This window comes from Chenopodium quinoa, unplaced genomic scaffold, assembly GCF_001683475.1.
Source record: "Chenopodium quinoa cultivar QQ74 unplaced genomic scaffold, ASM168347v1, whole genome shotgun sequence".
NCBI lineage: Eukaryota > Viridiplantae > Streptophyta > Magnoliopsida > Caryophyllales > Amaranthaceae > Chenopodium > Chenopodium quinoa.
Genome location: NW_018743894.1, coordinates 3,393,981 through 3,415,060, shown reverse-complemented (window position 1 = coordinate 3,415,060; position 21,080 = coordinate 3,393,981). Strand labels below are relative to the sequence as shown.

At 35.0% G+C, this 21,080-nt stretch overlaps 1 protein-coding gene across 2 annotated transcripts; it reads left to right on the top strand.

The window, feature by feature from the left end:
- Window positions 1–8,011: 8,011 nt before the first annotated feature.
- On the top strand, window positions 8,012–19,038 carry LOC110686845 (MACPF domain-containing protein At4g24290-like). 2 transcript variants are annotated; one of them, XM_021863444.1, is made up of 8 exons: window positions 8,012–8,904; window positions 13,307–13,343; window positions 13,470–13,545; window positions 15,361–15,562; window positions 15,689–15,757; window positions 15,895–16,081; window positions 17,017–17,183; window positions 17,980–19,038. In XM_021863444.1, the coding sequence occupies exons 1-8, from the start codon at window positions 8,644–8,646 to the stop codon at window positions 18,658–18,660; spliced, it is 1,680 nt and encodes a 559-aa protein (XP_021719136.1). In that variant the 5' UTR covers window positions 8,012–8,643; the 3' UTR covers window positions 18,661–19,038. The 2 variants fall into 2 exon arrangements, with proteins under 2 accessions (XP_021719136.1, XP_021719135.1); XM_021863443.1 differs by having other exon boundaries at window positions 8,013–8,904; window positions 13,307–13,545.
- Window positions 19,039–21,080: the final 2,042 nt, after the last annotated feature.

Below are 21,080 nucleotides of genomic sequence, written 5' to 3'. Positions count from 1 at the left end.
CTATCTCATTTGGGTTAGTCGTAGGACTCATAAACCAACTTTCTTCTAGAGGCTTTGGATGTGCCTCCATTTCAAGATGCTCCATGAGTTGTGCATGATGCCATTGTTCATCCAAGGAGAGATTCGATAAGTCTTGCGATTCTCCCAAGAAATGATCCCAATCAAGCGTTCCATTTGTTTCATTTTGCAAACAAGATGGAGGTGGGATGGAGGCATACTTAGAGACATATAAGTCTTTAAAGTCGTCGTCCCATAGTCCACATACTTCATTAGTTGCCCCTATGAGTACTGTGGATAGAGGTTCTCCTATAGGTGTGATATAGTCCAAAGGATTGAACGTGTCACTTCCCATATGGTCTTCTTCGATGTGAAAAACCCCTAAGGGGGATGCATTATTGTTAAGTTTAGGCGTGGGAATTCTCCCATCATCTACTAAATCTAGTATTTTGTGCTTTAAAACATAGCAACGTTCAGTATCGTGTCCAACGCCTCTATGATAAGCACTACCATTCCATTGAGGAAACCTCTTTTCTGGTGGAGTGGGTGGTGTTGGTCCTGTTGGGGCAAGTAAGCCCTTTTCATTTAGTTTTTCTAGCAATTCTTTATAGCTTATAGGAAATGGAGTAAATTTTCTCTCTTTTGTCCATCTTTTCCTAGGATCATCATATCGATTCGTGTTATTGTATTGCGTGGAAGTCGCAAATACGTTAATAAAGGATGATGCATTATCATTCCCCTTCTTGTAGTTATTCTTAGGTTGATGATGATAATGAGGTTTGTTTGCTTTTTCCTTAGCAAGATCATCTTCAATCCTAGTAGCCACAGAATAGACCATTTGAAAAGTGTCTAGACCAAGGTAACGTAGATGTTTGTTGTACTTTTCATGACAATTGTCAATGAATTTTTGTACTAACTCGAATTCAGGAGGCCTTTGGGCAAGGTGGGCCGCCTTTTCTCGCCATCTACCATATAAAGCAAGGAAACCTTCATCGTCGCCTTGCGTAAGCATCTCGGTTCACGTAAAGTTGACTTGAACTCTAAGTTACTCTCGTATTGGGTGATGAAAGCCAAAACTACATCTTCCCATGTTGCTTTAAATTTTGGATCTAGCCCATAGTACCACTCTCTCGCAGTTGGGTCTAGTGATAAAGGGAAAGTCAAAGCATAAAGCTTAGGATCAACTCCCTTTAGTGCCATAGTGCCAGTAAAACACATTAAGTGATTTTGTGGATTATTGGTCACCTTAAATATTGGCAAGTCCTTAGCTACAAACTTTTCTGGTAAAGTAAGTCCTAGGGGAGGAGCAAACTTTTCTGCGTCAAAGTACTTGTTCCCCATTGTTGAACGAAGAACTAGCTTCTCTAACGACTTTTCTTTGATGGATAGTTGCTCCATCTTTTCTTGTAAGGCTAACGCTTCAACTTTTTTCTTTTCAACATTTTCCATCTTCTTAATTCTTCTCTCCTCGACTTCTTGAGCTTTTTCCTCTCTCATACAAAGAATCTCTTGTTGAAGTTTTTCGACGGTTGTCATTGTTGTTGGACTAGGATTAGTTGTCGAAGGAAAGTGGTTTGAAAGGGGTTGATCTTTGGGTGGTAAACGTAGAATGCGAGTGCCCGGGGGTCCTCTTTCCCAAGCTTGAAAACCGGCCCTAAAGGAGTACGAAAGGATAAGACAATCGATACGCTTGCTTTCGAAAGGAAAAAAAAAAGAAAAAGGCGCAAATTATACTCAAATGGATAACATCTCCCTTAACAATTCTTCAATGAAGACATTGTTCAGATGAGTCAATTTAATTTTTGAGAAATCAAAACTGACTCGTCTAGTGGGCGCGCGCAACAAAATAACTTGCGCTGGGAGGGGTCGCGCAACTTCTTGAGTTGCGTGCGCCACCTGCTCGTAGTATATTTTTTTTAAATCCGAGCGTTTTTTTTAATCAATTTTTTTATTTGACCCCCTTTTTTTTTAATGTTATCCTTTGAATATGACGCTAAATCACGAAGAGACAACTTCGTAATTGGAAACCTAGACCAAACTAAAAAAAGAAAAATAAGATTATCCTAACACTTTGCACATAATCACATAAGCATGTTATAAGTCAAGATTCACGTAATGCCATTCTAAGGTCAAAAAAGGCTTGGGTGTCCAAAGGTATCATACCTTAAGAAACGATGCATAAATCAATCACTCAACGTGTTGACCCATGACATCGCCCTCCCAACATTTTGTTGGTGATATGGGAGGGATGATTGTTATTGATTTTGGGATAGACGCCTAGTGTTGGCGACCCCTAGTAGGGATGTAAGTTCGGTTTGCGGTTTGTATTATAGCCAAAACCGAATCCAATCCGAATTAATTCGGTTTCAAAAATTTCAATCCAAATCCAAACCGAATTAAGATTTGATCCAATCCAATCCAAACCGAATTAATTCGGTTTTTCAAATTAGAATCCAATCCAAACCGAAATTTGTTCCCTTCTTTTGCAACACTCAAATTCGAAACTCGAACTTCAGCCAGAAAATTCCTATAACCATTTCTTGTTAACTACATTCTTTGTGAGAGATTAAGATATTGAGAAAGGAGAATTGAGAATTAGGTTTTTTTTAAAGTTTATATATGAAAGGGAAAAGTGGTTGGATACTTTGAAAAAGAAAATGGGCCTTTGGGTCGAAATTCGGTTTGTAATTCGGTTTTCGATTTCTTTAAACCCCAAACCGAATCCAATCCGTAATCCATATTTTTTTAATTTTTCCAATCCGATCCAATCTGAATTCAAAAAAAAACCAAACCGAAGTACTAATTTGGTTAGGTTTTCGGTTCGGTTCGGTTTTAATCCGAATTACTTTCACCCCTAACCCCTAGTCAATGAGCCAATCCCCAATGGTTTAAGTGTGCTATGCTTATGTATGATGCAATGTTGCTTGTTTGGTTTTTACTTTTGTGCAAAAGGAAGATATTATGCGTTCAAGTCTCGCTCTCTAACTAGAGATTATCCAAGTTAATTCTCGTTACAACCCATAGGCAACCTAGTGTTGGATACCTCGGACCATAACTACGAATTAATCATGTAACCTCTAAGTTCCCCAGTGGAGTCGTAACTGTAAGGAGGGTGATCCCATCGTAAGGGGTACTCTCCTTAAATGCCCTTGGCCACTTAAAAGCCTAGGACTTTACACTTGTTAAGGGGTAGCTTTTTTATAAGAAACAAGTAGGAGTCGCCAATGAGTTTTAGGAAAAAACTCATAAACCTCGTTCATGCCTTTCTTCCATGTGGAGTTCATGGAATAATTAGCACAAATCATAAGTTTACCCATGCCCAAATTGGTCTATAAACCAGAAATGAGTTAGAGAGCGCGGGTCCTAAGATAACGTTCCTTTTAGAGGGGAATCGTCATCCTAGCCCTAGTACAGCCTCTACTAGCTCTTCCTTTTTCACAATTTCATCACCAAAAAATATATGCAACGTGATACCTAAAACTATGTTAGTTGATTTTATTTACAAGAATTAATTCACGTAGGAATTACATTGCAAAGTCGTCATTCTTATTAATTAAATTCATGGAAGAACAATAAATAAACAAGATTGGCCTTGGCTTAGGTGATCAACCAACAATTATTTAATTCAATTCTAGTCTTATTTAACGCAAGATATTATGTGGAATTGATTAATCAATTATTTTAAAAGTGATCAAACAACACTAATTAATTAATTAAAGTCCTTTTAAACAAGAAAATAAAGGTGATTTAACTAAGTGCTCGGGAATTTACCACTTCTCTTTGCTAGATCTCCGTTTAGAACACTTATGGACACCTTCTTGTTAGGGAACCTCCACCGTAATAACAAAGAATCGAAAGGGTGAGTGTTTAGGACAAGAGGGCTAGGTTGCACAAGTTCACAAGTTATTTCGCCAGAGTCTTTAGGTTAATTTCTGTCTGTTGAAGCCTCGGTTTAAGCTCGTATTTATAGAGAAGGATTAGGTTTAGGGTTTTGAGCTTTCTGCCGCAGCAGGTGTCGCGCGCAACAGATGAAGTTGCGCGCGGAAACCCAGCGCAAGTTATAGAGTTGCGCTGCCATGTGCAGCGCAACTATTGGTCTTGCGCGCGGCTTTATGGTAAGATTCGATTTATATTTTCCGTATAATTTCCGAATAATTACAAATCTTCCGCAGCACAACTCTGGAAATTGCGCTGGGTGTCGCGCACAACTGAAATAGTTGCGCGCGGCAGCCCAGCGCGACTTTGTGAGATGCGCGCGGCGTTTTCTGCGGCAACACTATGTTTTAACCTAGGCGCTCCTAAATCCATCATTATTAGGGTTTAAGCACGAGCTTAAGCCTAATTATGATCGGGTTTAGTTAATTGGACCTTTGTTTTGGCTTTTCTTTAATTTGGGCTAGTCTTTTGTGTTTTGTGGCTTAACCAGTTATCCATAAGTATTTTTCACTTTGATCCAACACAAAGATGGATTTATTTATCGTCATTGCACTTCCTGTCGAGCAGGAGGCCAAAAGTACATGTCTACACATTGTTCTTGCTCGATCGCACGTGGAATCACGCTTCAAAGGTACGATTATATGTTCTTTATGTGTTATGCATTAGATCTTGGGATTAGGTATTGTATGAATATGATTCATATTTTTCCGCTGCGTAGTACCTATAAACTCCTACACTATCATCTAATAATAATTCAACTTATGTAATCTTTATTTTCTTATTTCTTTTCTTTATTTATTTTGAGATTAGAATTTAGGAAGTTTATAAATACTTCTAGGGATTATTATTTTTCCCTTAGGCCGTTTTTACGTTTATTTTCTTAGCCCTAGTTTTCTCATGGGCAACTCCATGGATTTTCAATGGATTGTTCTTGAGTTTACTATTTTTATTCATTAAGGTATTTTATTCTCTCTTTTAATTATGCTTTCTTTATTAGATTTAGTTTTGATTATTTATTCAATGTTTGAGTAGTTTATTTCTAGGGTTTGGGAATCTATGTTTATACAATGAAATGAATCTTGATTGATGTTTTTGATATTTTAATTATTGATTTCTCTAACTGATAGCGTTTTATTGTTAATCTTGCAACATGATCAATTGTTTGATTAATTGTTGTTAATAAGAGTTTGAATCGAAAGATCTTACTTTTAGAGTCTTACCTACAATTAGCAATTCTAAATTATGTTAGCGACCGAACTATATATGTTGAATTGAGAGCGTTAAGACCCGACCGTAGGCTTAGCAATTGCTCTAGATAATTGATTGATTGAATTGTTATTGATGTTTGATAGATTTAGAATTATAAGCATGGTGAACCATAACCCTAGGTCTTTTTATTAATTATTTTATCCCTCTTTTAATTTAGACTACTTTCTCATCTCAATTTCGTGACATAGTTTAGTTTCTCCATACCTTGAAAGCTAAATTAAATAGCCATCTCTTTGTGGATTCGACCCTACTTACCATACTACATTGTTAGTTGGTTTTGTTAGGAATTTATTTTTGACAGGTGTACGACAACCTATCAAGTCCTCGAATGAGCATTCGACACTCCTAGTTCTAGATTCAGCCGTCCCCGGTGACCGGCTAATCGCTAACCTATGCCGTGCCGGGTACGTTTGGAAAACCATTTTCGAAAAAAGAAAAGAAATAAAGATTAAAAAAAAGAAGAGCAGATGGTTACCTTACTAAGTGAAGGTACGATGAGTCGATTCAAACATCTGGTCGTCTGCTTACAGGCGGACTAGTGGCCGAGCGTCGCATGCTTTCACAGAAGGAGACAAAGTTCTCAAAGTCAAAGATTCGAAAGATTCTCTCTGAACATAATGAAGGGGTCAACCCGTATTTAATAGAAAGGGTGAAAAGTCTAGGGTAAAAACCCTAGATTCTACCCATGGTAAACGGTAAAATGTCGAACCAATGACTGAAGGACACTTGTCACAAGTGCCACGTGGCTCCCACGTGACCCTCGTGAGGGGCAAATGATTTGGGTATTTCCATCCCGCCACTTGACATAATGAGAGTTTTCCACGTGTCAACTGAGAAGGCCTCCAAATGGACCTCTCAGGGGACGACACGTGTTAAGTAGATATCCCCTTAGGAATTGGCGCCCTTCAAGGCCCAATTCCCGAGGCAGTAGCAAAACGGCAGAGCCCAAATCCCTATGTCACCAAACCCTAGGGGAAGGCATACCTTTCTAGGACCCTATAAATAGGGAGATTCCCCATTTATTGGGACACATCTTAATCATTACATCATTTATTGCTCTCTAAAACAAAGAACACATGATCTCGGAATCCGAGAAGATATTTACTTTCTGCACGTTTTACTCCAAATCCGTACTAACTTAATATTCGGAGGCGGACCTCCGAACATCCGGAGCTCCGTTCTTTTGCAAGTACATGCAGCTTCATTGCACCAAGTCTTCCGAGTTGTAACTCTCCCAAGGGACACAAAAACACCCAAAGCAGTTATTATTGTTGTTGTTGTTTTTATTTTTGTTATTATTGATGTGTTGTTATTATTATTATACATAATAATTGTTATTGTTACTTATTATTATTATTATTATTATTATAGTTGTTTTTATTATTATTATTATTTATATTATTTTTATTATTATTATTATTATAATAACAATTATTATTATTATTATTATTATTATTATTATTATTATTATTATTATTATTATTATTATTATTATTATAGTTGTTCTGTTTCTTTTTAAAAGAACATTACATTTGTTCTTATTTTGTTAGTTTTGTTGCTATTATTATTATTATTATTATTATTATTATTATTATTATTATTATTATTATTATTATTATTATTATTATTATTATTTTATTTATTTTTTAATTTTTTTTAGCGCCAAGACTTCCAGCAATCGTTATACAATCGGCATTGTATTCTGTCCTTTCATAAAATACTAGTGTTTTATTATTATTATTATTATTATTATTATTATTATTATTATTATTATTATTGTGCATGGTAAAAGTGATAAGTTGAGGTAAATTTAAATTTTTTTTATAACAAGGGTAAGACCGAAATTTCAAATTATATATACGGACGTTATCTAGAGATTCGAGGGCGACATTTATCGTTCCCAGGTACCCCTAGAAAGAAATGAATCAAAACACGTAACAATTAGTATTATATACTCCTTGAGTACTATGGATCATGGTACTCCTTACACAATATATTTGAATTATTTTGCGTACACTTTATGTTATTTTGTTTAAATTTTGTGTTATTTTGTTACAGCAATATGTTATTTACTTATTTATTACTTCAACCCAACTCATGCTATTTTTAATATACATTTAAATAACATGTACTTATTTAAAAATAACATATACATATATATATATATATATATATATATACATATTATATATATATACATATATATATATATACATATATATATATACATATATATATATACATATATATATATATATATGTTACAACAATATGTTATTTACTTATTTATTACTTCAACCCAACTCATGCTATTTTTAATATACATTTAAATAACATGTACTTATTTAAAAATAACATATATATATATATTTATAAATTGAAATAATAATAAATTCACATCAAAATAATATTAGTAGTGTTGAGTTTTAAGTCATCTTGAAGAGAATCAAATATTTTAGAAGATACTAAATTTATGGATATAAACACATTTACACCCTTAAATTACCTTCAAATCAATTAATTTCTAAGAAACACAGAAAACTAGAAGAAGAAAAAGGGGAGAGGGAAAGGGTGTTAGATTTAGAGTTGGAGTAGTGAGAGGAAGAGAGTGAGAGTGAGGTTGATTCCTAGAAAACCCAGAAAATTGGAAGAAGAAAGGAGAGAGAAAGTGTATGATTTTGAGTTGGTGTAACCGAGAGGAAGAGATAGTGAATGAGGGAGGAACATGAATGAGAAAAATGGCGAAATAACATACATGTATTTAAAAATAACATATACGGAGTATATAATTTGAAGTAACAAAGAGTTAACATAAAAAATAACATGAGTTTTATAAAACCTGGAATACCGTGTGTCCGTGTGCATGGTACTTTAGGAGTATGTAGAAATTGCCAACACGCAATATTCATGCTTTTTCAATATTTTCATCCTTGATCCTAGATTTGACCATTCCAAGATTTGACCAATCTATTCCCCTTTTCTCACTCTTTCCCCCCAAAAAATCAATAACAAAACCCAAGTAAAGAAAACAACACCAACTCTTCTTAATCTTTGGTGAAACACATCAATTACGCTACTATGCAGCAGTTAGGAGCCTCTTCCTTTCTCATCCCCTTTTTTCTTCCTGCTTAATTTCTTCCTAATTGCTAATTTAGGGTTTCTTATCTTTCTCTCTCCTTTTTCGCCATTCTCAGGATTCGAGCTTTATTGACTCTATTCTCCTACAAATCCCTAATTTTACTCCTCTATCGTTTTCCCAATTCATATTCGAGCTTAGATTTTCGCAGTATTACCGCTTCAATCCTCAACTTTCGGCTATATTACATAGGGTTTGAGTATTGAAATTCATTTGAAAGGTTCAAGGTTGAACTTCAAGAAGTTGTTAAATTATTTTATTTTTTTGCATAAAATTGGAGTATTTTTTGAGTGATGTTGGTGTAAATGGCATTGAAATTATCGGCTGCGAAAGCAGCTGAAGTGGCGATTGGATCGATTGGTCGTGGATATGATATTTCGGCCGATCTTCGGCTTAAATTTTGTAAAGGAGAAACATTGGATTCTCATTTGATTGTAATTGATGAAGATCATTGTCAAGAAATTGCTTTGCCCGGTGGAATTAGTGTACCTAATGTACCTAATTCTATAAAATGTGATAAAGGCGAACGAACGAGGTTCAGGTCTGATGTTCTATCTTTTCAACAGGTACTGCTGCTAATTTTATTGTTTTTCTTTGATTTGCCCGCCTCAAAGTGATTGAGCTTGTTTTGTTGCTCGCTTGCCATTATTTGGTTGTATAAGAAGTAGTGACACTTTCTCAGTAGGTATATTTCAATAGAACACTGGAAGTGAAAACGTCGGCCAAGTATATTTAATTTCTACTGGAATTAAATTAATATGTAAACCTTATTAATTTTCATCATTTATGACTTTCTAGTGTATGGATTCTTAGGATTGGTTTGAAGTTTGTTATCTGTGCAGTTGCGCTACCTTGTCGCGAAGTTTAAATATGGGTAATGATGGAGGAATCTGGTGAAATTATGAAAGTGAACAAGAATTAGTAACTTAGTGGAGCTTTTTCCTTGTCCTTGAAATCTCATTATTTCCTTTATTTCGACTGCTGTCAGGCTAGTATAGGAGTTTAAGAACGAACACATGCTTTAGTTTTGCACCAAAGCAGAAATCTGTAGTACAATGTACTTATGATTATAATCATGACAGTTGTGCTTACGATATGTTATTACCAATTTCTATTAAAAAACATATTCATTAGAGCTACTACACTAGAATCGGTGTTTTTATATAAATATCTCAATTACAGGAACATTACTCATGAGAATAAGATGGGCTAGTTCCCATTATGCATGAATCTAATTAACAAAGTAATGAGGATTATACTTTTCATGTCTGTGGTATTTTAAGAGAGTGTGTTTGTTTATAGAATTGCTACCACATGTTTTACCATGAAGTTTGTCCTACAATACTTGACTGTCATTGTAGTATGGCCAAATATATATATTTTTTATTCTTTTGGATGAGATTCATGGACGTAGTATGACCAAATATTACCCATTAATTATAGCGAAGGAAAATAATCAGTTAGCAGCCAAACTTGAGATCTAAGAGTTAACTAAATATTAGATCGACTGCTAAGATTATGATTTACTCGATGTTAAAAGAATCCAGGGAGAAGCTTGTTCACCAAAAAATCCCCTCATTTAAAGACATAAAGATGAGAGTTGAGTATTAGCTGCCGGCTCCGTCTTTCCCCAGCAGAACATTTCATATATTACATTTTGTGCTCATTTAAATTTTTTGCTTTGTTTTTCCTATCAGCCGGTAACCACATGATGATCTGCATGAAAGGTGGCTGCCGTATTGCTTAAGCTATAGCGAATACGTCTATTGTCTAGCCAGTCAGCCACTTCCTAAAAGGACTATGTTCATTGTACCCTCCTCCCCTCTCTCACCTATGGGCAGCTCCTACTAAAATAAGAAATTCCTCGATAGCGCTTCCTTGCAGCTAGTCGAGTTGCCTTACATGATGGGGTTCATGTTGTCAATTTCTAAGCGTAGGATATTTTTACAAAAACACCGACTACTGTAGTAGCACTAATGATTGCTCGAATTGATGTTCATGTAAGATCTTTTATATTTTGCAGGCATTGAGTTGATGACACTTAATTTTTATTTATTTTATTTTATTTTAAAAAAAAATTCTGTAGAAATATGCGTCTAATTATCTGAGTGTTTTCTTAATTCATTCAACTCATATCTCTTCTTTGACACCACCTCCATCTTCTTTAATGCAAAAAACAGCGGAAAAAAGCTGGAAATTGAAAGGGGATGTACTGATGTAGAATGATTTCCTTGATTGGTGTTGGATACATCAAACTTATGTATCTCTAGCAGACCATAATCTTCCTAATCCATTCTATTCTATTGCTAAAACAAAATATGTTGTACATCATAAAGGACACATGTCAACTTCATATGAAAATTTCTCCCGCCAAAACTATTTTTGACATCATTTTTTTTCTTATATTTTTTTCCTCCTAAGTTCTAAGAGAAAAAATATAGTAATTCTTTCAAAATTAATTAATGAGATTATGATTACTTTTTTGAATAAAGAATATTGACAACTATTTTAAACATATAATATCTATTAACTCGTGAAACACACGGGACTAAACTGGTTTCTACTGCTACTTGATGATGCTATTGGAATTTGCTTACGACAACTTCTTTACTTTGATATTTTCATGACCTTGGTTTGTAGTATATATACCTTAATTGAACTGAATCAAATATTATGATTAACTTGTGAAGGAGTTTACCAGATATAAATGTACATTTATGGTTGAAATAAGTGCACCTTGGAAACAAAGATTAAACGAAGCTAGCTTTGCACAACCCTAAATTCTTGTGAAAAATGAGACTTATATTATCTTTATTTTTGTTGTACAACCCTTGCCCCCTTCTCGCCAAAAAAGATATAGTGTCCATGTATGCTGCTGAAATCTTGGACAGCTATTTTGCTTTCACTTTGAGCCGGTTATAAAAAAGCTTTAAGTACACCAAGGCTTTTCAAAGTTCCCTGTGCCTAAGGCGTGACTCGGTGTGGTATGTTGCAGTGAGACGCATATAATGAGCAAGATAATAAAACTATTGTGAGCCTTTAGTTGTGCCTTGGTGCGCCTTAGTGGCCTCCAAATCGCCCATGTGCCTTAGCCCGTGTTTTAAAGGCACGCCTGTGGCGCAAGGCTATAGGGGGTAAGTGCTTTTTTTCGGCTTGGCCGAGGCGTTTTCGTTAAGGCGAGGTGCACCAAAAGCGCCCTGTGGAGCACATGAGGCGCACCTGAAAGCTTTCTGCCAAATTTTCTTTACTGTTTATATAGTGCGCCTCACTTCAAAGAGGCGCACCTAGGCGCTGCATAACCCTTATCAGTTGAGTGCACCTTGTGTTTTTTTATACATTGGCATTAGCCGTGCGCCTCCATGAGCCTTAGTTGCGCCTCATCAAAATCCCCTCACCTAGACCACAAAATGCGCATGACCCCTTGTGCCACAACGCCTTTTCTTCAAACACTGTTTTTGAGATACATGAGTTTCATGTTCGCTTTGTTTCTCATAAAAGAATGATATTTGTTTTTTGCAACAACTCATTGTAATTCTTAGTATTGTATTTAGTTATTTCATTTTAATTAGCATTGTCAAACAAACATGAAACAGAGGCTATAATAAATATGTTTATCTATCAAACAAGGATGTATAACTATGATGGAGCTTCAAATAAACATTTAATTGAAAAATAATACATAATGTTCAAACCTAATAACATACTTACACGATTCTTTTTTAGTTAACTCAATTCTTTTATCAAGTTTGCCAATGCTCAACCATCATTTATAAATATCTCTAATTATCAACTAGTAAATATTATTATAATAAGTTGATAATATGAATATATAATCGAGACCGTTTTAACAAAGTCCCACCTAGCTTTATTTTATCATAACTATAAATCACAAATTTAGTCAAATTAGAGTTTATTAGTTTAGGAATAGTGTCAAGTGTCAAAATGGGTCAACTAAATAAGAATGGAGGAAATATTAGGGGTTGTTTGGTTGGACTTTTTTGAATGGAGTTATGTCCATTTTATTCATTTTATTGTTTGGTTAATCATTTTAGCTATGAAACTTCTACCAAGAGGGTTTTAATTCTACCCCATCCTCCTGGAATCTCATACTCACCTCAACCCCTAAGATTCAAAGTGCATTTATTTAATGAGATTTTGAAACTGAACTTATACACCAAACAACTTCAGATTAATAAGGAATGTAGAATCCTTTCTCCATTAGTATGTGACTCCATACCAATCCATTCCAATTTAATTAACCAAATGACCCCTTCAATTGTGACAGAAAATTCTAAAGAACCCACACAAGCTACAATGTTAAGACATTTATTGATCACACATTTTACTCAAGGCTTCTATTCTAACAGCTCGTGTGATTCACATTGAAGTAATTACTTCAAAATAAGGTAGGTGTGCAATGGAGTACTTCAAATTGAATTTCCCTTCTGTTTGCATGTTGGGAGTATTATTTGTATTAGATATATTGAAGAAGCATGCTTATCATCTTCAAACTCTCCTTTTCAATTCAGAAACTCTGAACATATCCCTGTTATTTCAGAAATAAGTGCTTCCCAATATGGTTTCTATGGTATTTAGGCTCAAACAGTGCTAAAGAAACTGGTTGAGAAGAATGAGATTGGAGACCTTATAGCATAAAAGAGGAAAAAAAAGTCAGTTGATACATTTTTTGATCCTAAACATAGGGACTTGTGTTTAGAGGTTGAAAGGCCATCAAATGTCAATTGTTTTTCTGTCTAAATATTTAATCATTTTTGGTTGCCAACTTGTAGCATCATTGCCTGTTGTCGCTGTTGATATGTATGCTGACCAGTTATCATATCTTTATGGATGATTTGTTTCTCCTCCCCTCCCCTCCCCTCCTTTTTGTGTGCTAGAAAAAAAAGTATGACTTGCTATGTATATTATGGCCTTGTTTAGATTTTTCATATTTTCGGGTTATCTTGGCAGATGTCTGAACAGTTCAACCAAGAGATATCATTAACAGGTAAAATACCCTCTGGCCTCTTCAATTCTATGTTTGACTTTTCGGGATGCTGGCAAAAGGATGCAGCCTACACAAAAACATTGGCTTTTGATGGGGTTTTCATTACCCTGTATACTGTTGCTTTAGAGAAAAGTCAGCTAGTATTGCGTGACCATGTTAAACAAGCTGTCCCCTCGTCATGGGAGCCTGCTGCACTGGCAAGGTAAAGTCATGTTCATTTATTATGCTATTATCTCTAGTTTGATAGGTGCATCCTTTTCACCTAATAATACTTCAATTGAAATTTATTTTTAGCTTGATATTGAACTTGAGATTTGTTCGGTGGATATGTATAACAATGGCCATGATGCATTTAGGTTTTCTTCATAAAAATTCATTACTATCTACAGGGGTGATATTGAGGGTTACAGTTTTTTTGTAAGATAAACTCATTTTGGGACAAATTGCATGATCATGGACATTAGCAAATAGCAATGGTACTTTCTTTGCAAAATTCAATATAAATTTTCTTTTTTTCGTGATTATCATTTATTACCAATAACCATATGGCCTATACATGCAAATTAGGTTTCGAATTATACGAAGTATTATTTAGCCTTAATGTGAAGTTGTATGATTATAATAGTGGGGATGTACCTATATAAAATATCAACCCTTTGATAGTTTGATATATGGGTTCTTCTAAGGTGTACCCTTGTATATTTTTCTAAAAGTCTATTATCCTTGTGTGTGTGAAAGTGTCTCTCTCTAGTAATAAATTTTGTTAGTGGGTCTCATTTTATGAAATAAATTTCACTTAATTATGCTAGAGTCCATGTTTAAAGTGGTAGAAACTCAGTTCTCACTTCTTATCTAAACTCATTTTCCCAACCTACACAAGAAACCTTTCTAGTTTTATTGTTTTGTTCCCAGATATGGAAAATTGCAAGACATTTACAAATGAAATTAATCAACAGAGTGATATCCCAGCGGGGTTAAAATTATACTTTTAAATTCATAAGGGTTCCTTAGAGGCTTCTAATAAATCTAGGGTACAACGATGCTTTATGATAAACCCCAAGGGTATGTTGTAGAAAACCCCTTATTTTCTTTATCAAAGGTGAATACAAAAACAGGACAAAAGTCTGTTTTGCCACCGTTTGCAAGTGCACTGTCCTTTTTGAGCATGGTTTAGTCATTATTAGTCATACTAAAGCAAGCTTATTTGGTGTAACGATTGTATGCTCATGATTTTGGATTGATGGGAGGATGATGCTTTGAGTTAATTGTTTGATCAAGAACACTTTTTTACTATATTTAGTGACTAGTCTCAAGAAAGGCATTTGCTATGCTTTCTGATAAAAGGTTTTTAGTAAGCTATGTAGGTTTAATTAAATCAAAAACAACATTTGCTTGCTTATCTTTTCTTTTAAATGATGAAACTTAATATCGAAGTTAATTCTGCCCTCCACTTATTAAGATATTTGAGTCTTGTGTAAACCATGTCACTACCAAGGCATCTTGAAAGTGATTTTTATTCCATGATTTGATATCTGAAAAGGGTATTGGAGGTTTTTATTCAATGGTCACATTGGCCCATGTTGGATATCTATTGCTTCAATTTGAATTATTTTGAGGTTACCTTACCTCAACTTATATGAATCGAAGAGATACGTTCAACCCTTCATTTCCGATTCATTAGAAAGCCAAAAGGTTTGAAACAGTGTCCCAAACAGATCTCTCTCTAAAGTTGTTATTCCTTTTTCTACTTGACAATATCTTGTTTAAAGATGTTAGTTTAAATACAGTGGCTACATTAAGCTGTTTTTTCCCCCATGGCATGCTTTCATCAAGGCCTTATCTTATGAAGGCCACCTTTTAATTGGTAACATCTATTTTTGGGTTGAAGGGCTTATATGATTTCAAATTATGCAAGATTTTTAAAAAATCATTCCTTGGTATAAGTCTGATATTATTCAAGATGTGTTCTGCTACTCCATGATATCAGCCTTTGACTTGTGCTTCTGAACTACTTCAGGTTCATTGAAATATTTGGGACACACATTATTGTTGGGGTAAAGATGGGAGGAAAGGATGTTGTATGCGTAAAGCAACAGCACTCATCACACCTTCAACCTGCTGAAGTGCAGAAAAAGTTAAAGGAGATAGCCGACAAAAGGTTTTTAGATGCAAATGGGCAGTACGACATGAACTCTGGTCATATTTTTCAGGATGGAAAGGTTTTCTTCTCTATCTTAAAATGTTTTATTGTTTGGTTGCATTTTGATGTGTTTCTTCCATTATTTGAGCCAAGTGATAATTTGGCTGGAAAAAAGTTATCTAACTGATTAGTCTTATCTCCGCAGTTTGATGTTCGGGAACAACGTCTGAGATTTGCTGATATGAGTCCTTCTTGTTCATATTCACACAAGGAGGTATTTGTGTAGTGCAATGTGCCTTGGTATTATGGTCTAAGTTTCTTTGATATTAGAACATTTTTTTTTTTTTGATATTGGAACATCTTAAAATATCCACTATTTATCTTTTCTTCAACCTTTTTCATTTGTTCCAGGATATTACTAACATCTGCAAGAGGAGAGGAGGAAATGATAATAGGAATGTTCCTCATCATGAGTGGTTACAAACTGTACAATCTGAGCCAGATGTGATTTCCATGTCCTTTATCCCTATCACATCTCTATTGAATGGTGTCCCTGGAAGCGGGTTCTTAAGCCATGCAATAAATCTTTACTTACGCTGTAAGTTCATGTAGCATTTTATCTTATCACTTTAATGCTGTTGGTTGACTTGTTCGAAATAGATTTATGTGAAGTAATATGATAATGATTTTCCAACCCAATCATTGCCCTGTCAAGGCTAAGTCAAGGGGAAACACTGCCCTAGTCTAAGCAGATCAAGGTGGGTAACCCTTGCTTTCCATTACCTGGGAAGTGATTCAGCTGGTTTATTTACTTTGATGGTGTTAACTAGTTGGTGCACCAAATGGCTATTTGCTTTCTTATTTGTCTATTTTAAATGCAATAAATTGAAAGGAACTAGGTTAATCACTCAAGGTGTCTAATGCCTGAGGAGACAATATACTGAGTTGAGCTCCCTCCTTCCTTATAAATCCTCTCAACACCGCCCTCCCCCCCCCCCCCCCCCCCCCCCCCCCCCCCCCCCCCCCCCCCCCCACCCCTCCAAAAAAAAAAAAAATATATATATAGAGTAAATTGAGCACACATAAAGGAAAAAGGAAAAGTGGTTCAGGGAGGAAGATGTACTAGATACCTGCACTTATTTTTGGGCATTTGTGTTGGAGTCTGTTGGTCCAGGTATAATTCTATTGCAGCTGTTGGTTGAACTCCCCCCTCCCTAATTAAAATATTGAGGAGTGCTTGCTCTCAGAAAAGGTTGTCTTGCTATTGGCTTGATTCAAAAAATTCTTCATGTATGCTCTCTACGAGATACATTGTTTATTCGGGAACTGAAAAAATGACTTTTAAGTTAATTTATGTGGTCAGTTGAAGATCATGCTTTGCTTAATCCAAGTTAAATTATACCATTAGAAACCTATCTAACCTTGTGTTGGTTGCCATTTGCCGATGGGCAGACCAAGGCTTATCATATCAGTCGCTCATGAAGTTGTTAAAGTTTTTTTTTTTTGTTTTAAATTTGTTTGGTATTTTTGCAGACAAACCACCGCTTGAAGAGCTTCATCAATTTCTGGAGTTTCAACTACCAAGAACATGGGCACCTGTGTTCAGTGAACTTCCCTTGGGTCCTCAACGCCGGCAACAAAACTATGCTTCTTTACAGTTCAGTTTCATGGGCCCAAAGCTTTATGTGAATACCACACCGGTACTTTTTCTTGACCGTTTAGTCCTCATCTTTATGCGATTTGAAAGCAGACATTCTTTGCGTTATAGCTGTTTAACCATCAGGGTTATTTAATTTTGCATTTACAAACCTGGTGAGGTAGCTAAAATTTACTTATCAACAAACAAGTTTGATACAGGATCTTAAAATAAATTGTGGATCACCGAAGGTTCACCATCAATTCAAATACGCACCGAACAAATATTTCATGTTAAGAAGATAGGATACTAAGTATTTAATATTATACTCCACCCGTCCTTTTTGTTTGCATCAATTGCTTATTCATTCTCCTAAAAACAAGTTTGACCACTTCTATCTTTAAATGTGTATTAGTAAAACTATAATAAGTTGATTTTATGTAATTTTATGTTCAAATGAATCTAGTATTTGATTATTGATTATCAAAAGTTCAAAACCCAGCTTTTGTCACTCGTATATAAGCATTCTATAAGACTCTGTTTCTGTCTTATATACTTCATACTTGTTTCGAATCTTGCAACTATTCACAATTTGAGGGAACTTTAAATTATATCCAACAAATAAGATAAACATAATTGTGTGGGATCTTGTATGATTTATCTCAATGAGTGTTTTAAATAATTATTAAATTTTAGTTTAGTAATATTTAATAAAGATATTAATGGTCAAAGATTTGCCTTGGCAAACATGCACTTAAAAACAGGACTATTTAATTGTAGTCTTCAGCAAGGTGTTATGAAATTTGCTCCCTTGGAAGCAGGTGTATCTTAATTTGTCTTGCTTCTGAATTTGGTTGCAGGTTGATGTAGGTAAGAGGCCCGTGACTGGCCTACGGCTTTATCTTGAAGGTAGGAAAAGCAATCGTGTGGCTATCCACCTGCAGCATTTGTCATCTCTTCCTAAGATTTTTCAATTGAAGAATGATTCTGCCGGAAATTTTTTGCAAGAACAATATGACCGGAGATTTTATGAGAAAGTTGGATGGAAGAATTTTTCTCATGTATGCACAGCACCGGTTGAGTCTGATGAAGATCTTTCAATTGTAACTGGAGCCCAGCTGCAAGTTGGTGATTATGGGTTCAAAAAGGTACTCTTTCTTAGACTCCGTTTCTCCACAGTTCTGGGAGCCACACCAGTAAAAAACTCAGAGTGGGATGGATCACCAGGTTTGGGCCGCAAGTCAGGGCTCATATCAACCTTAATTAGCCAACACTTCACGACTGTGGCAAAACCACTGCCACAGCCAGCTGATGTGAATATCAATTCTGCTGTTTATCCTGGTGGTCCTCCTGTTCCAGTTCAAGCACCCAAACTTCTGAGATTTGTTGACACCACAGAAATGACAAGAGGACCACAAGACACTCCAGGCTATTGGGTTGTTTCTGGTGCAAAACTCGTTGTTGAAAAGGGTAAAATCTCACTTCGCGTGAAATACTCATTACTTACTCCTATTTTACCTGACGAGGATGAGTCGGAATAACTGCATAGTAGTCTCCTCATTTCTGGAATTGGGTTAAAATCTCTGGATAAATCATTTGAAGGAAAATTTGTTCTGGAGTAAATGGGTGGAGTTTTCACGATTGCTTGTGTAATTTTTTTTGGATGCAAATCACCGTGCAACAGAGTGTGAAAGGTGGTGGGCATTATCGGCAATTTTTATGGTGGTTGATCCGTGAACTTTTGGTTATATCCTTTTCACTTCACCTAACGAAAAAAAAAAAAATGTAATTGTAATGTAATTTGTCAATCTTCATTTATAAAAAGGAGAAAAGAGGCCAGGTATTTGCAATTGAAGACTTGAAGTGCTTTTGTAAATTCTATTGCTCTTATTTCGTGTTTAAGGGTTATTGTCTCATTATATGCTTGTCTGTGTTAACTATCTTAACTAAGGCTGTCTTTAAGAATTTGATAATTTAAGACTTAGAGATCAGACTGAACTTTGGACCTAAACCTTGTTCAATTGTGTGAACCCTTATAAAAACCTATAGTGAACTTATAGGTTATTCTCTCCGTCTAGATTTTGACATGTTTGAGTATTTGATGACCTCATTTCACTTTTTATACTCCATTCGTTTTTAAATGCCTGCTTTACTTTTTATTTTAGGTTTTTTTTTTCTCCTTTATTTGGAAAACTTTTATAATTTTTAATTCATTTCTCTCAACTAGTGGCATCCAATATAATTATATTTTAAGGGAAATTCCCATTGGTACACCCGTGGTTTTGATTTTCCCATTGATGCACAACACAATTTTTGCCTTTCCATCGGTACACCCATGATTTAGTCTTTTTTCCAACCGTGACTAACACCGTTAAAAAGTATTTCATTAAGTTAAAATAATTAGGAAAAGACTATAATACCCCTTTTAAATATCTTATGTCTTGATTTGCGTGTCGAAAATTGTTCAGTTAAATTTTTGGGAGTCCTAGTCATTAAGGATCCAAATTAATCTCGAAATTAGCAAAAAAAATAACCACAAATGTCTCATATGCGTGTCAAAAAATGTCTCGATTTGAGTGTCATTACTTTTTTGTGATAATAATTGTTCGATTAAAGTATTAGGAGTCATTTTGACCCTTTATGGATCTAAATCGAACTCGAAATTGTCAAAAAATCAACAAAAATATCTCATTTTTGCACGTCATGATATTTCTTTTTTGTTTTGTCATGACACGCAAAACGAGACATTTTCGTTAATTTTTTTTACACTTTCGAGTTCGATTTAGATCCTAAAAGGATCAAAATGATCCCTAAAACATTAACCGAACAATTACTATCACAAAAAAGTAATGGCACGCAAACCGAGACATTTTTGACACGCACATGAGACATCTGCGCTATTTTTTTTTGCTAATTTCGAGGTTTAGATCTTTAAAGACTAACATGACTTCCAAAACTTTAACCGAATAATTTTCGGCACGCAAATCGAGACATTAGATATTTAAAAGGGGTATTATAGTCTTTTCCTTAATTATTTTAACTTAATGAAATAGTTTTTAACGGTGTTAGTCACGGTTGGGAAAAAGACTAAACCTTGGGTGTACTGATGGGAAGAATTTTTTTTGGAGTGTATCAATGGGAAAAGTCAAAACCACGGGTGTACCAATGAGAATTTCCCTATATTTTATTACCTTTAGATTCCCTCTTCTTCAATTTACCATCTATTTTGGGTAAAAATATCCCTATCATGTGGTCCAATCAGAAAGAGACACGTGTCAAATTAGGATAGCTCCAACTTGGCCTCCCTAATCAGCAAAGGAAGTGGTGGCATTCAGGACTAGGGGGGTTCAGATCCGGGTACTCGCTTTTTCGGGTACCCGAAAACCTTGGTACCCAGATCTTCGGGTAGTTTAAAATTCGGCCCATGACCTGACCTGAAAAATCCGAGTACTCGGGTTTTGGGTACCCGATTTTCTCGGGTCGGGTCATAGGGTACCTAAATAAGTCATGATAATATTACTGCCAAAATTGTGATAAATGATAATCAAGAGCTGCCAAAAGTTCACAATTAGAAATTAAGTAATGAAAATATTCCTTATAATTACAAATTGCTATTGGCATCAAGGCATTAAATAATTGAACAAAAACTAAAGGATTTACGGGATTTTTTTATTTATTTTTTTTTTTTTTCCCAATTGTACATAACAAATGAATAAGAAATTAGTGGAGGAATAATATCACATTAATAATACATACAAATAAGAAAATAATGAAGGCCATTGGTACTGCAAAATGCAGATCATAATTAACGAAATGCAACAATTAATTTCAAGTGAAGCGCTAATTTGAAGTGGCCCAAATTTCTGAAGCTGAATGGATAAATCGATAGTGTGAATAAGAAGATCCATTGAAGAATCTGCTGCACTGAATTGAAATAGGAATCCACGTCTTCTAGGATTTG

Bases quoted from the DNA above. Each gene is read 5' to 3' on its own strand.
- LOC110686845 (XM_021863443.1), top strand. From the start codon at position 8,644: ATGGCATTGAAATTATCGGCTGCGAAAGCAGCTGAAGTGGCGATTGGA. The intron at 15,563-15,688 runs GTTTTCTTCTCT...TTATCTCCGCAG, and splicing joins ATATTTTTCAGGATGGAAAG to TTTGATGTTCGGGAACAACG. The intron at 17,184-17,979 runs GTACTTTTTCTT...ATTTGGTTGCAG, and splicing joins TTTATGTGAATACCACACCG to GTTGATGTAGGTAAGAGGCC.